At 52.4% G+C, this 16,842-nt stretch overlaps 1 protein-coding gene across 6 annotated transcripts in view; it reads left to right on the forward strand.

The window, feature by feature from the left end:
* The window catches only part of LOC139601016 (protein CEPU-1), a 395,403-nt gene that overhangs the window by 244,533 nt on the left and 134,028 nt on the right, over positions 1–16,842 (forward strand). For 2 of the 6 annotated variants that reach the window (XM_071449688.1, XM_071449690.1), the window contains exon 1: positions 2,368–2,967. In XM_071449688.1, the coding sequence (XP_071305789.1) occupies positions 2,801–2,967 (167 nt within the window). In that variant the 5' untranslated portion in view covers positions 2,368–2,800. Of the gene's footprint in view, positions 1–1,362; positions 1,397–2,350; positions 2,968–16,842 lie in introns of those variants that run through there. The other 4 variants (XM_071449691.1, XM_071449693.1, XM_071449692.1 and 1 more) reach the window with 4 other exon arrangements.

The raw sequence follows: 16,842 nt of genomic DNA on the forward strand, positions 1-16,842 counted from the left end.
CTGCTGCTGTGGTCAAAACCCAATGAAGGAAAAAAGACTCTCTCATCCCCAGAGAAGGCTACAAAGCTCTCTTTCTCTCGCTGCTGAACCTTCACAGCTGGACTCAGTTGCTGGCTCCACTGCTGCTGGAGCAACTGAATTATTTAAAGGAACCTTGATTTGGTTTTCTCTTTGCTGTTTTCCCGTGTTGTGTTTATTGTCTATAGATATTTTTATAGTCCGAAGCAATTACTGCTGTCAGAAAAGAGACGAGCTGTGACAGGCTGATTTATATGTACATTGTATGTATGCAAGAGAGGGAGGGAGAGCAGGGATTCTGCCGGGCTTTAGTATGCAGGAGCATATTGGATGTAAATTCCTTGGGATTTTCAAACAATGCTGCTGATGATCTCCTAGCAGTGGGCCAAATTCAGCCCTGGCAAGGGCTGGAACAGCTCTGCAGGTCACATCTGCCCCAGCCTCGCGTGCTTTCAGTTCAGGGAGGTGTTTTTTCGCTCGTAATTTCGGATGCTCCTGGCGATGCGGGGCTGAATTCCGTGTTAAGAGGTTAACTGGCGGTGGTTATTGGAATCCCTCTGCTTTTGCTGACACAGGAGTTGGTCTCTGCCCATTCAAAGGAGCGGCCCCACAAAGAGCGAGCTCTTGTGTGATGGTGCTGCAGGTATCCCGGGGGGTCCCCATCCTGCCAGGGGTGCCTGGATGCCGCAGCCACCGGCAGGATTGCTGTGTTTTATTCTCTGCTCTCTTGTACCCAGCCCTGGACAGCCTTTTCCCCTGCCTCTGACGGTCTCTCCTTACGCAGTGAGGTTTCAGAGACCCCTCCCATGTCATTTGTGGCCCCAAAGGATCCGCTGAATGCGGCGTTCCCCCCTCCCTTGCCAGTTCTGACAGCCGAGTTCACTGCGGGGATTAAAGTCCTTGTGCCAAGAGCTGGGCAAAGCTGCTGTTTCCTCTGGGAAAACACAGGGCTGGAGGCAGCACGTCCCACCAGCGCTAAATTCAAGGAGCACAGAACCTTCAGACAAGGAAAAAGTAGAGAGACTTGCAGAGCAATCCCCTTCTCGTATGACCAGCCAGCATGCACAATAATAATAAAGCTTTATTTGATGGAGTGTTTCCTCTGCCCGGCACAGCTCATAATGTTTTAGAGATTAAATAGCACAGTTAGTGAATTAAGCAGTAGTTTACAGGGGATTCGGAGACTCCAGGGATTAGTAACGGGCTACGGATCCTTTCACATCTAGGTCACCGGTTTGAATCCAGCTCAGGTTGCCAGCAGCAAACTCAAAAACAACAACAACAACAAAAACCCCACAAAACAAACCCCACCACCCCACGTTGGTGCCGTGCAAAAGCTGCCGAGCACACGGTGGGGGAATGGAGGGAGGATTTTTGGGTAAGGCAAAGCAGGGAAGGCTTTGGGCACAGCAAGGGCGGAGATCTGGTGTTCCCTGAGGCTGGGCTGTGACAGCTGGGGGGTTTGAGGGGTGCAGCACCCCAAGAGCTGTGATTTGACTGCTGCCTCCAGGACTCTCTGCTCTGAGGATGCTCCCCAGCACCTTTTTACCAGCATGGAACTGTGCCTGGAAATATTAATGTGTCTAGCCACTAGCGGAGGGAAGGAGGAATTACTCGGCATAAGCAAATGTGATATTTGTTAAATTATGAGCTGATAAAAAGTACACGGGGACCGTGCTTGCGGCTGGGGAGGAATTTGCCACTTAAGCTCACGCTGTGTCTGTGAGGTGCAGGGGACCAGGAGGACACGCTCCTGCCTCTCCTCATCATCACCTACCTGGGGGGGAAGCGGGGGGGGATATTACCCGTGCCTCAGTTTCCCCTCTTGCACAGTGACTTTGCCGCCTGGGATGGGGAAGGTGCAGAGGTAGAGGAGGGCAAAGGGGGGAGTTGTGCGGCGCTGGCTGCGGGACACAGGTAAGCGCAGGGAGAGAGAGAGAGGAGAAAGGAGCGGGGGTGGGGGGGTCTTGCCGTGCCCCCGCAGAGCGCGGCGCGGCAGGGGTTAATGTGCGTGTCCTCCTGCGCATCCCGCCCCGCTGCCGCCCGCCCGCCCGCCCGTGTGCGGGGCTCGGGCCGTGCGGGAGCCGAGGCGCCGGGCAGCGCTGGAGCCGCTGCCATGACAACCCCGGGGATGCTGCCGGCCGGGGCCGGGGTGCTGCTGTCGCCGCCGCCCCCCCGCGTCCCCCCCGCCCGCCGCTGAGGCCAGCCAGGGGCTCCGGCAGCCCGACATCCCCGCATTCTGCATCCCGCCTGGAGCAGTCCCCCGGCAGCGGGGCGGGAGGAGAGGAGCTGCAGGGCATCCCGAAGGGTTTTGCCTGCTGTGCCTTCTTGCGCCTGGACACCTTTGCTAGCTCGCCTCGGGGGTGTTTTTTTGGGGTTTTTATTGGTTTTTGGACTGCCCCCGCCTCGGGACAAGCGTGCGGGAGTGGGGTACAGCCGGGCCCCCCCGGCGCCTCCTCGCCCAAGTGAGCCTCGGACTGCTGCCCGAAGAACCGGCTCGCCCAGCACCTTTGCCACTTCTCCTCCTCCTCTTCCTCCTCCTCCCCCCGGCCCTCCCGTCCTCCTCCCTCGCCCGAGGACAGCGGGACTCCCTCCGATGCCGCTCGGCAGGCTCAGCGCTCGCAGCCAGCCTTGCCGGGGGCTCTCCTGATCTCCGTGGAGCTCCGCAGCGCTCGCCCCGGTGGTTTTGCTCCCCCCCATCCCTCCTCTCCACCCACCCCTTCCCCCTTTTCGCCTTGTCGGGTGTGTTTTTTGCCTGTTGGAAAAGTCCCCGCTGCCCAGGATGGGGGTCGGTGGGTGCTTGGCCCTGCCCTGGAGGTGCCTGGTCGTCCTCTGTCTCAGGCTGCTCTTCCTTGTGCCCGCAGGAGTGCCCGTGCGCAGCGGAGATGCCACCTTCCCCAAAGCCATGGACAACGTGACAGTGCGGCAAGGGGAGAGCGCCACGCTCAGGTAGGAGCAGCTGCACGGGGGCTTGGGGGGCTCGGGGGTGCTGCTTGCGTGGTGACTTTGGGGTCGTGACTCAGTTTCCCCGCGGGGGATGCGCCGTGCCGGCTGGCGGTGTGCGATGGTCCCGGGCAGCGAGCTGAGAGATTGGAGCGCCGGGGGATCGGGCTTGGGCTCAGCCCTCCCAGTTGTGTTCGGGAAAGTTACTGGGGGATGAAAAATAAGGGGCTGTGGTTCCCTTTGGGCGTCCTGCCCCCCAGCAGTGCGAGGCAGGGGCTCGGTTGCTGCTGTCGGTACCGTGGCTCGGGCACTTGGGCCGCGTTCGGTGCAGATGAATCCCGCTCTGCTCCTGGCGTGCAGTGCCCGGGGTGCTGCACCCGTGTCAGACCGCCCCAGCCTGGGGAAAGGGTGAGCTGGTGACCCCCTGGTGTGGCTTTGTGCCTTTATCTCAGGTGCAGACCTGCTGGAATTGGGAAGTGCGGGACGGGGCAGGTTGATGCTCCGTTCCTTAAAGATCCCTGCGCTCCAGAGGCAGGGGCTGCTGCTCCCTGGCAGCGTTCCCTCCATGGGAAGGGGAGAGATGGGGGCTGGGCGTTGCACCAGGGTCCTGCCTCCTGCAGCAGCGATCCGAGGGGCTCAGGGGCTGCCAAGGAATCCGTAATTTAGCTCAGCATAATTTCTGGGACATCTTATGCCCAGACACTCGTCCCTGTCCTCACAGCAGATGGGCGCAGTCATCCCAGAGGATGTTTGATAGGGACATTAAAAATCAAAAGCCAGGTTTTAATTGCAGCGTTGGGAAGCGGCGCTTGCAACTCCGGCATGCTCGGGAGCGACTTTGCTCCTCCGGGGCATTGCATAGGTGACACCGACATCTGCGGGGCCAGCTGGGCGTGTGCGGTGACACTGCACTCCTGCCTTAGGCCAGCCCGTGGAGAGGGGCCAAGCCAGGGCAGGAAAAAAAGCCCCAGGAGGAATTTCAGCAGGAATTTTCCTGCAATTCAGTTGTTTGCAGTCAAATCTTGTGTCCCCCCTCCCCAGCTCCTGGGAGGGTGGGAGCTGTGTTGTGGCCATTCCCCTGGGTTTGTCTTGTCATGGCACGACCGGGCAAAGAGGCTGGAGAATGGGTGGCAGAGGATGGAGTGTCTTGCTTAGGAATTTGAGCTTGGCTTAAAAAAAGAAGTAGCTCCTTTTCTTTCCTGAATTGCTGTGTTGTCCCAGGTGCCAAGCCAGGGCAGGAAAAAAAAGCCCCAGGAGGAATTTCAGCAGGAATTTTCCTGCAACTCAGTTGTTTGAAGCCAAATCTTGTGTCCCCCTCAGAGCCCCTGAGTGCTCCTGGGAGGGTGGGAGCTGTGTTGTGGCCATTCCCCTGGGTTTGTCTTGTCAGGGCACAACTGGGCAAAGAGGCTGGAGAAGGTGGCAGAGGATGGAGGATAGAGTGTCTTGGTTAGGAATTTGAGCTTGGCTTAAAAAAGTAGTAGCTCTTCTTCTTTCCTGAATCGCTGTGTTCTTCCAAGTGCCAAAATTCCTACAGATCCTGCTGTCAAAGAGGGAGGGTTACAGGGGGTCTGGGCAGTGAAACACATGGGGTGGCAGCAGCTGGGTGGGTGCTCTGCAAACTTATGGGAAGAGGCTCTTGTGGGGGCCTGCACAGGGTTTTGGGCATAGATCAGGGATCTTGATCCACACCATGGATTGAAGTGGTCTGCCCTGGCACTGGGTGGTCACTGGTGCTGGAGGAGAACAAAGGGAAGCTTGGGTGAGTCAGCAGGAGGGATTCTTCTGTCAGGGACATTTCATGGAAAGGTGACAAATCCTGTCCCTGGGAGGTGGCTCTGGGGAGGACAGCAGTGTGCCATCATCCCAGAGCTGCCATGGGTGCATCCCTGTAGAGCTGGGAGCCACTCTGGTGGCAGGGGATGTCCCTGTCCCTTGATAGGTGCCTTGCCAATACAGGTGTGCCCCAGGAGAGGGGCACGTGGGCTTTGGGGTGTGCAGCTTGTGCAGATTCTGCTCCCCCTGTGCTGATGACATTCCTGCCCCTGGAGCAGGGATTGCTCCTGGAAATGAATGGCTTGCTGCCACCACCAGCTCAGTGCTCTGCTCTGGTGACAGAGACATGCAGGTGTGGCTTTGCCTGGGCATTTGGAGGGGTTCTCCTGCTGGTTTGAGGTGGGAGCAGCTGGCCCAGCAGGCAGAGGGACATTGCTGCATCCCCTGGTCAGTCCCTGTCATGCTGCACTGTGGCAGGAGCCAGGAGGAGCAGAGCATGTGGAAACCTGAGGAAATCAAGGAAGCATGAATCTTCCTGCCTGCTCCCCTCCCAGCCTGGCGTGCCCATCGATCTGTTGTGGAGGAGTTTAACTTGTGCAGAATAGCAATGCTGCTATAAAGGCTTTGGCAGACCCCAGCCATGCTCCTGGCCACCTCCTGCCCAACCCTGCATGGGTGGCAGTCAGAAAAGGGGGAAAAAAAAAATCAGGTCTAATCCAATCCCACTCATTTCCATGCAAGGTGGGAGGACAGGGAGCTGCAGCCAAGGATTTGGAAGGAGAGATGTTTCTAGAGGTCCCTTCTTGGTGTTTCACAGATGCCAAAAGGGAAGAACAAGCTGAAAACTCAGCAGCAGAAGTTGCTCTTTCTCTGGAGCACTTGGAAATCCTGTCCCACCCTCTTCCCAAGGGAGAGGCTTTGGCTGTTGGAAATAGGTTATTTTATTGGGGTGGCAGGTGCTGAGGAGCCCAAGCTGCTGTCAAACAGCAGTGCCCTGCCAAGAGGCTCTTTTCAGCTCTGTCCCTCCAAGCAGAGTGAATTCAGTGCTGGGAAAAAGCTGGATTGAAAGCTGCAAGGAGATTTCTCTGTTGAAAAGGCTTTGCTCTGTACAATCCACTGTGGGGAATCAGTTTAGGACCAGAGACGTTGGAGGTGTTCAGGTATTTCCTTCCATCTCGTGATGTTTCTGCTGGAGGGTACAGGCATGTCGTGGGTACCAGCACTTTGGATCACTGTATTTCATTTAAATCAAGCTTTAGATGTTGGTTTAGGGCTGCTGCCTGGGATAGGAGGGGTAGGATTTACTCCTGGGTGCAGCAAAGCCTGCGGGAGTAGGGAAAGGGTTTGAGGGTGCTGTGTCACAGTACTGTGCTTTTACTGATGGATGTGTTGGTCCTGCTTTGGGGTTACACTGAGGAGTTGTGTGCAGGTGGAAGTCAGTTTTCTGTCCTTCCTTGTGTCCTTAAGCACAGATTGTGAGGGTGAGGCTGATCTTCATCCCCTCCCACCATGTCCACACAGCTCTGCCCTCACCAGCAGCGAGTGGCTCACGCTGAGAGGACCCATCCTGAACTTCCACCCAGTGCTTGAACCGAGTCCAGGCATTGCTGAGACCTTTGGAGCAGCTCTCTGGGCACCAAAACAAACGGCTTGATTATGATTTCACTTTAATTGGCATCAGTCAGCGCTTTCCATGGCGAGGCTCTGACATTCCCATCAGCAGCACAGGCGCCTGCATGGTGTCCCCCCGAATCCACGGTGCTCCTCTCTCCATCTCCTCTGGTTTCCTTGGCAGGGTGATGCAATGCCTTCATTTATTCCCCTCTTTGATTCCAACACTAGAAGTCAAATTTGAGTTAAACATAAGGCAAAGCTTTTTTTAACCCTGATGTTTCCTGTGGTTTCCACGCAGGCTTTGAAAAGGGCTGTGAGCTTTGCCACTGAGCTCTGTCATTCTTTACCTAAGCCTGTTTTGCAAATTTATTTGGCCCCTGTTGTGCTCTTGAAATAATTTTGGAGAAATGATGACTTGGCTGTGAAACAAAACAAAATCAAGCATGTTTGTTTGATGGGTGCAAACAGAAAGTGCTTGTTTGCTAAGCAGAAAAGACTATTTTTCAGAGATGGGTCTGTTTTCTGTGACTCTTTGCTGCCCCATCTTTTCCCTTTTATTCACAGGAATTTGCCTCGCTGTGTTTTTATTGTGTAATAGAAAAATAGGAGTGATCTCCAATGGGTAAATGTGGTGTGTTCCAGCACCCAGGTCCTGGGGGAGCCTCCAAGTCCCCCCCAATGCTTTTCCTGCCAGTGTTTGAGTGAGGGTGATTCTCACTGAGGTTTTGGGCAGCCGCCTTTGTGGTTTGCAGTCAATGAGCGCAGAAATCCTGCAGGGGGAGGAGGCCAAGGGAACCCATTCCAGGCTGTCTGTGCCTGGGAAAGCCTTGGCTGAGTCATGGGGGGTTCAGGGGGGCTCAGAGGGCAGTGCCCAGCACTGGGCTGGGCTCCTGGTGTGAGTAACAAAAGCCAGACAGGGAAGAGGATGATGATGAAAGGGGCCAGCCATGATTACTAACCCTCCTGCCCAGCTCTGTGTCCGTTTTGCTCCAGGCTCCCACTCCCACTCTGAGCTGCAATAACCCCACTGAGGGAGTGTTGCTTGTCCACCCTGTCCCACCAGCTGGGAACACCCCAAGTTAGGCATTCCCATCTCCTGCCCTGCCCAGCCAACTCCCCCCCTTCCCTGCACAACCAGCACATTCCTGATTTCCAGATCAGTGCTCATCTGCCTCTCCAGGGCCCAGACCTGTGGAAAAGCCATCCCATCCCCATGGTCTCCACGCCCAGTACCTGGTGGTTTTCAGGAAATAAATAACCTGCTGCAGTTATTTATTTCAGAGACTCCTGATTGCCTGCCTGCCTACTTCCCAAGGCCATAGAGGGAGATATAGCTGGGGCTGGCAGAGGCCAAGGTGTCACACCTTTGCTCTTCTCAGTTCCTGAGCAGTAGAGGAATTCTGAGCACCTGGGATGGGCTGGGAGCAGCTTCCAGCAGCCCTGTAGGGATGGAGTTAAGCTGTGCACTCATGTCTTAACCTAAGTTAATTCCACTAATTCTCCAATATCCACCACCTCTGTCCTTCTCCTTCAAACCTCTCCCCTTTTCATCCTGAGGTTTAGGGAATCAATTCAGGGCTGTGGTGACCCCTCCTGCATTAAGGTGGGGAAGGAGCAGAGCATGTCCTGCATCCCTCAGGGTGCCACTTCACCCCTGCCTCTCTCCTCTTGCTGGGTCCTCCTTTCTGGTCAGGGTTTTGTCCCCACATTGCTGGGGATGCCCCTGGGAGAGGCTGCAGGAGCCCCATGTGTGGGGTTTGTCGCTCACGAGCCGATTGCTCTGCTGGTGATGGCACGTTTCTGAAAGAGGAGTTTATTACAAAAGTGACATGTCAGCAAATCTCTGCCACCTCTCTCCCATCTCCGAGATGGAATCAGCTTAAAGTGGTGAAAAAAAATTGTCATATGCATGGATTATTCTTTTTTTTTTTTTTTTTTTTTTTTTCCCTGAGTGCAATTTCCATCTGAGATGAGACAAGCTCCTGATTGCTGTGCCAGAGGAGGGTTTCCCTTTATAGCTTTCCTGGTAGAGCTGCTGCCTCTGGTTCACTGGAGCTGGGGTCTCCTAGGGGACAAGTGGGCTTTTGTGGAGCTGGCATCTCCACCCTGGCTTAAGCATCTCAGATCTGGAAAAGCTGAAGTCAAACAAGCTTCACCTTGGGATGGGGAAGGGAGGCCAGAGCAGCCCCACAGTGGAGCCATGCTGGGCTGGTGTTTGTAATGGTTAAGGCAGGCTTAGGAAATGGATTTTCAGTTGTCAGCCCTGCCCTCAGCTCCTGGTGTGACGTTAGGTGCCCTCCCAGGCCCTATAAATGTCTTGATTCGTGCACGGCAATTGCAATGCTTCCTTTCTCTGCTCCATGAGTCATCTGCTTGCGTTGCAGTCTCTTTGTGGCAGGATTCATCCCTCTGCAAGGAAAATGCTAAAAGTGTCCTACTGGAGGGCACCAGAGGTGTCCACCCATGTCCTGCCCTTGCTTGGGGTTTGAAGAGGGGATTGGGAGATCCATTTGCTTGGCCATGGCAGGGAATTGTCATGTTGGAGGTACCTGGCGTACTGCAGAGGTGCTGGCAGGGTGGATTCTTAGGTGGGAGCTGAAGTAAAATCAGGGATATTGGGACTTGGGGAAGCAATGCCTCTGTGGGGCTGCTCACTGCCCCCAAGCCTGCTCTGAAGCTGCCTCACCGGAACCACGAGCTGATGGAAGCCTTGGAACTGAGCACTTGTGGGTGCCAATCCAAGGGAGGGCACTTGGCCTCACCTGTAGCCTTTGGCTGTCCTGATGTGCTGTCCCAGTGCCACCCTGGCAGAGCCCTCTGGGCCACGCTGCTGCTGGCACTGCAGCCCTGAACTGGCAGCTCCCATGTGTGTGTTAACAGAGGTGGGCTGGGGATGTGGGTCATCTCTAGCTTGCCTAAGGATTTGTCACTTCTGTTGGCCTCACTGGAGTTACTCCAATCTGTGCCGTTGGAAAAATTCTCTTCTTGATCAGACAGAGTTGTTTTCTTCCCCCCAGACCTGCCAAAACCTGCCACTTTGAGCTCAGACACCCTTATTTTCCTTCGGAGGAAAAAAAATCAGGAAGGAACTAATCTACGACCACATCAGTGGGAGCCTGGGCTAATAGAAATTGTAATGAGAATCCAGAGCCAAACAAACAGGCAAATGGGGAAAATGCAATCCCACTGATGCGACAGAGAGATTTATGCCAGCAAAGGGGCTGATCCAGTGCTCATTAATGTCACCATGAGTCTTTATCCCAGCTGTAATGGACTGGGGATCAGGTTGGAAGACAGCATTTCAGTCCTGCTCCAGGATGCAGACTGTGAACGGGTTGTGTGTGGAATAGCAATGTGGAATTCCTTCTCCCCGGGGTTTGCTCGTTGTTGCATGCGGCACCTTCGCAAAGCAAGTGGGAAATACCTTCTGCTCTCCTTGGGTTTAGTTCTCAGAGGTGCAAGGCTGTGAAGGAGCCAAGTCTGAGGCTCAGGCTTGGCTGTCTGGTTGCTGCAGCGTCTGCTGAACCGCCAACAGCATCTCCATCATGAGGATATTAAAAATCCTGGTTTAAATAAGGATTCTTCAGCTGTCAGGGAGTGGTGTTGGCTGTCACCGCCACAGTCACGCTGGGAAGCATCCTTAGTTTATGTGCAAAGTGAGGAGGCAGATGGGTGGGTATGGAAAATCTGCAGGCAAACTTGACTTTGCAGCTGGATTCTTCCCTGGAAAAATCTGGGAGAGAAATGGGATGAGGTCTGGAGAGCTGAGCCTGGTCTGAAGGTGGGGACACCTTTGGGGACAGTGCTGGATAGGAAAGGACACCAAGGGTCAAACAGCAGAGGAGTGAGTCCAGCTCTGCATGTCAATGAGGACAGAGTAAATAAGGGATAAAACCACCTTCCAACATGAGCAGCTGGTGAAATATCACAGGATTTCTTTCCCAGAGATGGGAGATTTTGACCAGCTCTGTGCCTGCAACCATAAATGGCTCTGACACCTGTGTCTGTTTTATAAGACACATGCAGAGCCCCAGCCATGATCCAAACATTCATTACTTGGGATTTTTGAGTCTCTTTTTCCCTTTTTTTGTCATGGTGGGATCATTATTTTCGCATCTTCACATCCTCAGTTCAGCAAAAGCAGTGTGTTTTTCAGCCTCGTGGTTTTTACTCATCTCTAATAAGAAGTATGAGAGGAAGCTGTTGAGAAAAGCAAATTCTCAAAGGTATGAAAGGAGAGCAGGGCAGCTCCAGGCTCAAAGACACCACCAAATCTCAAGATACTTTGGACCTACAGATAGGCACAGCAGTAATATTTGAAGGCATATTTAGGTTGTTATCCTTCAGTCCTCCAAATTCAATCAATTTTATGTGTAGGGCTTTATTCCTTAAATAACCTTAAAAACCATAAAGATAACATTTAATTATCTTGCATCCCTTTTCCTTTCTCACAGTCCAGTAGAAAGCTCTTGATGAGCTCAAAGGAAAGGTGACTGAGGTGAAAATTCAAGGAAGTATTTTCCAAGTCCTTTTTCTTCCATTACTATTCAGCAGGAGCTGGGAGTCTACTTTCATTCAAAAATTTCAGGTTTTTATCATTTGTTAAATAAGAAAGTACTTTTTCTTTTTTAATTCAAACCCAGATATTTTTATTAAACAATCCATTTCTTTCTTGCATACCTTGACTGGAAAGGATTTGACTTAGAATTGCCTTGTGGGGGAGAGGGCAGGTTTGGGTTTGCTTGGAAAAATAGTATTTCTTTCCTTTTATCTGAGTTTGTGAGTTCAGTGAAGCATTTTCTCAAATGTTACAGGAAGTTCTCTGATGAAGCTAAAGCAAGATTTGGTTTAAAAGTGTTTTATAGGAAGTAGCAAGATTCTGATTTCATTCAGTCTCAGAAGGAAAGGGTTTCTGGACACACACAGTTTCCCTTTAGCTGAAAATAAATCTTGCCCTCCTCACCTCAAAACTGCTTTACCTCTTGGGTCAATTTTTCCATCAAACTTCATCCCTGCCGTTGCTTGCTACTCTGTGGAAGAGCTGCTTTGTTTTGAATCAGACAAAGTTTGTTTTGAATGATGTTTTCCAAGGCCAAACTTCCAGCTGGCCAAGGCATGTCAGGACCGTGTTTGCTCTGCAAACTTCCACAGTGTGGAGTCAGGGCAGGACGTGGCAGCGTTGGGAGGGAGCAGTTTGGAGGTTCCTCATGGTGTGTGTGTGTGCAAGGGATGTGATTTAGTCCTCTACAAACACGAGGAGCCAAAGGTATCTTGTTGGCCTTGACCAGTGGAATTAAAGATTCTCTTCCCTCTCTCGCATTCTGTGGCAGGGCAGGGTGTGGGGATCAGTCTCCTCTCATGAGTAATGAGCGATAGGACAAGAGGAAACAACCTTAAGTTGCACCAGAGGAGGTTTAGTTTGGATATTAGGGGATATTTCTGTACCAAAAGGGATGTCAAGCACTGGAATGAGGAATCCCTTCTCAATCTTGGAGGGATTTAAAAGCCACGTGCATGTGGCACTTGGGACACAGGTGAGTGGTGGCCTTGAGGAATGGTTGGAGTTGATGGTCTTAGAGGACTTTTCCAGCCTGAACAATTCTGTGCTCAGAAAGTCAAAATCCCATCTTGGGTTGTTGTTGCTTTGTCACGGAGGTGGCTGGCCAGGGGAGATGCTTTCACTGGTGCATGTCAGCTGGGCTCCTAAATTTCTCCTGTTGTCCTTGTCTCCTGGAGGATGGCAGCTGCAATTTCCTTGCTGGTTCCAAGCCAGCAGCTTGCAGACTGTTGGCATTGCTCAGCAGACACGGGGCCTTCACCTCAGCCACCTCTGTGAGTCTGAAAACAACACAGACATTTTTGGCTGTCCAGAGGTGCTCTTGGTGACCTCCATCCATTCAAGTGGCACTGCCTGAAATAACCTGAAGGGATCGTAGGGTTATCAACATCCTCTTGATCTTTCTAGAAAAGGCTGCAGGCTTGGTGGCTGTGCATTGTTAGGAGGAACTTCACCCACCTTGGTGGCTCTGACCTGTTGGGATCTCTGCTGCTCAGAGTGACCTTGAGAAAAGTTCAAAAGTCTCTTTTACCAGCCCAGTGCTCAAAGAAGGAGTCAGGGCTCTTCTTTTCTTGGTCTCAAGGTTGTTTATTGTATCTTATCTATAAAAAATTTTCTCCTGCTCTGCTGAGATCAGCTCAGCAAGACAGTCTGAGGCACTCTGCCTGCCCCTGGGGCAGTGTTATGTCTTTATACTAAAAACTACGTGTACAATGTTTACAATTACTTTTCAATACCCATCACCTATGTTAGACAGTGAGCTTCTACTCTAAAACAATTTGTCAGTGCCAACATCACAGCAGAAGATGGAGGCCAAGAAGAAGAAGGAGAAAAGCTGGACACACTCAGTTCCCTCCATCTTGCCTTCTGAACCCCCATACTAAAAACTCTAAAATCTACTTTTTTACCTCTTGATAACTTTACTAATATTCTACCTAAACTGTTGTGGCTTGCTGGTCTTCATACAGGGTTGGTAATTTGCTCCATGGGTCATAATCAAACCCACAGGGGCATCCTGGGCTCTGTGCCAGTGTCCCTGAGCCCCCTGGCAGGGGTCTGGGCTGCTCAGGACAGCCAGAGGGATGCCCTGGGTCCTGCCACTGACCCTCTGGGGTGGGTGGGAGGTTGCAGGATGATCCCCTTGCAGGTTTGGTGGGAAGGGGAGGACAGAAGGTGCAGTGACACCCTGGGCAAAGGGCTGTGCCACCCACGCTGCCAGGGGAGGCTGCTGGGAGGCACCGTGGGGCTGCTGAATGAGCGCGCCGGGGACGTGTCAGCTCTTCCTCCTCTCAGCTTCCCCGCGCGGCGCCAACTGTCAGTAATTTAACAAACGTTTTGTAAATAAATGTGGCATTCGGACAGCTGTCACCGTGCCTGTTATAAACACTCCCTTTGTCACGAAAAGCTGGCAGCACTGCTCCGTTCCCCCTGCAAAGGCAGCCACCACTGCCAGTTAGCTCCCGAATCCAGGGCTGTCAAGGCATCACATGCTGGGCGGTGGCTGGGACACCATGGCTTTGCACAGGGAGCCTGGTGAGGCACTGCCAGGGCCTGGTGAGAAGGCAGCTTGTGCATCTCAGAAATAAATAAATGGCCTGAGCAGTGAGCAAGAAAACCCATCTGAATGTGGTCATAGGGCTGGTTCCCAGCCAGGAGCCCGGGCAGCCCAGCTGCAGTGCTGGTGGTGGCACTTGGTTCAGCTGCTGTCTCATCCCAGCTCCATGGGAAGCTCTGATAGGATCAGAGGGGGAGCTCAGCCAGCCCCAGGATCTGATGTGCCAAGGGAGTGATTTGGCACCAACGTTGTGAACGCTTTGCACTCTGAGCAACCTGGTTTAGTGGAAGGTGTCCCTGCCCGTGGCAGGGAGTTGGATTGAGATGAGCTTTAAGATTGCATCCGTTACCCAAACCACTCTGGAATTCTGTGAAAAATGGGCTACTCACTCACCAGGGTTTGGTTTTGGTAAATTTGGAGTCTCTGGGACTGGTTAGATTTGAGTGGTGAGATCAGCCCTTGGAGATCTGCCTTCTGTCCATCAGTTTTGCTCTGATAGCACACTTGTCCTATCAGAGCAGATTCAACACCTTCAGGCAGTCAGGAGGCTTCTCCTACTAATGCACAGGACTGGCACAGGTTGTCCAGAAAAGTTGTGGCTGCCCCAGCCCTAGAAGTGTCCAAGGCCAGCTTGGAGCAACCTGGGATAGTGGAAGGTGTCCCTGCCCATGGCAGGGGGTGGAATAAGATGATCTTTAAGGTCCCTTTCATCCCAAACCACATTGGGATTCTATGGACCTGGAGAAGGGATGCTGTTACGTTTCTCCTTGCTGGGAATTCTTGAGTCTGTGCTGCTTTTCTGTTCTCATCTTTCCGGGCCCTGAAGCTCCAAACCCCCTTTCCCTGGATTTTCTGTCCTGGTGCAGGGTGGTTTAACTTCCAGCTGTCAGCACCTAAGGCCTGGCCGTGCTGCAGCACTGGGTGATGCAGACAGTACAGAAATCAGCACATGACATCTCTCTCCCTCTAAGCTGCTGTAAAATTAGCTTCATCTCAAGTGGCAGAAAATGATCATATCCTCGCTTGAGGGCGATGAAGAATATTCCTGAGTCACTGCTAGTGATGAAACAGGCAGAAAATCCAGAGTGATACACAGCTGCCCACTCAGTTCTAATCGCTGAGGCCATTTGCTGCTGCAGAGCCTTAAGACACAGCTTCCTCCTCCTCTCCCTCCCTTTCATCCATCACTCCCCATAGAGGCCAGGGCTGCAGATCCCAGCAGGAGCAGAGCAATTTCCCGTCCCACCAGCGAGGCTGCAGGCTGTGAGCAGCTTGTCCTCTTTCCCTGCTCCCCTGAGACGAGAGGAGGGGGTCAAAGCTTCCCTTTCTTAAAGGAATCTGAGGAAAAATATGGAGCCTGTCCTCCTCAGGTTTCCTCCTTCCACACTGTGATCCTGCAGTCTGGGAAAAACTCTACTCTGAGCTCAGCCTCCTCTCCACAAATTTTCCCTGCTGTCTCTCTGAAGCAGCTGCTGTGCCCACGAGGATATTTCCTTTTTGTCTTTCTCCTGCATCAGCTTTAGTTCAAAGCCATCTCCCCAGATTTTTATGTCTTGGATAAAGCCACCCTCTTCCCTACAACTGCCAGCTCAGTGCTTGGGAAGCCTCTTGCCAAAATTGCTGGCGACTAAGGCCAAAAAACCCCTTCAAAACAGGGATGATCAGAAGCAAAGTGCTGTAATCCTTCTTTTCCTTGCATATGCTTCCTGACAGCATGGTAAGGGGAAGGACTCCTTGAAGGATGCTTCCTGCAAACCCTGTCCTGCCAATTCCCCCCATTTTCAGATGGGAAGCCCCCCATACTCCAGGAGCAGGTTGGAGGTTCTGAATTGCCTCCTCCTTCTGCTTTTCCGTGTGGCTCTATCACCTGGTTCAGCAGCATTTAGAGGGAAAACCGAAACAATCCTCCAGTTCATGCAGGTGTTTGAATGAACACTCTGTTCTCCAGTCAGGGCTTGTCAGTATTTATCCCTTAACCTGGTTTTCAGATGTTCTCTATCCTGCAGATTTGCAGGATATGCTATTCACACAGAGCTCTCCTGGTGTCAGACTTCTGCTAGGATCGCTTCGCCGCTCCCGCCAGCCTGCCACGGGAATTAAACAGCGCTGGCAGCAGAACAGGGAAAAATGTGTCAGAGCAGGGCTTCTGCCAGTGTCAAGTAAAAATATTGCACCAGCTCACTTCCCCCCCAGAAACTGCTGCACCAGCGCGAGATTCCCGCACTGGTCCACCAAACCTGGGCAGTTTTCTGTGAAAAAATCCTGCTCCCTTCCATAGTCCCAGAATGCTCTGCAGGCTGGGCAGTTATTTGTCAGCACAAGCAGGTGCAGAGCTGCAGGACATGGGCTGAGCATCTCGCTTTGCTGGTTATTCCAGCACACAGCCGCTTCATCCTCCCGTCAGGCAGCACCAGCAGCTTAATTTCCTGTTTTCCTCATATCTTTCCTCAAAAAACACAGTCTGGATGGTGTGTTTTGGGTAAGGTTCAGCGGGGGAAGCAGGAGAGCAGTGTCAAAATGAGTATAGGGCTGGGAATTTAGGGGTTGAGTGTTATAACAAAGCACCCCCTGAGCACAATTCGTTCTGCACGTGTCAGCCATCGGCGCATACAGAGACCAAATTTGTGTGTGTTTATCATGGGATCATAGAAATGCTCGGGCTGGAAGGGGCCTTAAAGATAATCTAGTGCCAATCCCGAATATGTAAAAAGAAATCTATATTTATATGCAAAAATTTTAAAGATTTTTTTAAAAAAGATAAATATGTGTTTATATTTACATACCCTGTGAACAAAGGTACAAGTGGGGAGGAGTAATTCATGCAGATACCTGGTGGGAGAGGCAGTACAGAGGGATAAAGCCAGGGGAGATAGAGCAGATGGGCAAGCCTGGATGCCACAGCTATGCCCTGGAAAAGTGTTTCTGTGGAAAGGCAGCACTGGGGGCTCCTTTCAGGAGGGGTGAGGGGACAAGCCTGTTGGTGAATGCTCCAATCTTTTCTCCTGGACCTGCCAACTGCTGCTTGTTTCCCCTGCTGCGAGTCTGAAACCATCCTGCTAACCTCTGGCAAAATCAGAGGATAACAAGGATGGAAGGTTGACTTTGTTTGTGGCATTCAGTTATTTATTTTTTCCCTGGCTTGGAAAGGAAGAAATAAAGTTGGATTTCAAGTGGGGTTGTTGCAGTAATGGAGGAAAATGAGATCTGCTCGTCAGCTGCCTTCTCCTTCCTCATGTCCCCATAAATAACCCTCCTCACTCAGAGTCAGCTCAGCTCCTACACAAGGGACAGAGATGGCTCTGGGCTCCTATTTTTTTGCAGTGGCTGGAGGGTTCCTTCCCTTCTCTTTCCTGCCTGCTGTTCCCCTCCTCAGAGCCCCCTC

Source organism: Agelaius tricolor, unplaced genomic scaffold, assembly GCF_023055355.1.
Source record: "Agelaius tricolor isolate 1412-34295 unplaced genomic scaffold, bAgeTri1.0.p SCAF_29, whole genome shotgun sequence".
NCBI classification, from domain to species: Eukaryota; Metazoa; Chordata; class Aves; order Passeriformes; family Icteridae; genus Agelaius; species Agelaius tricolor.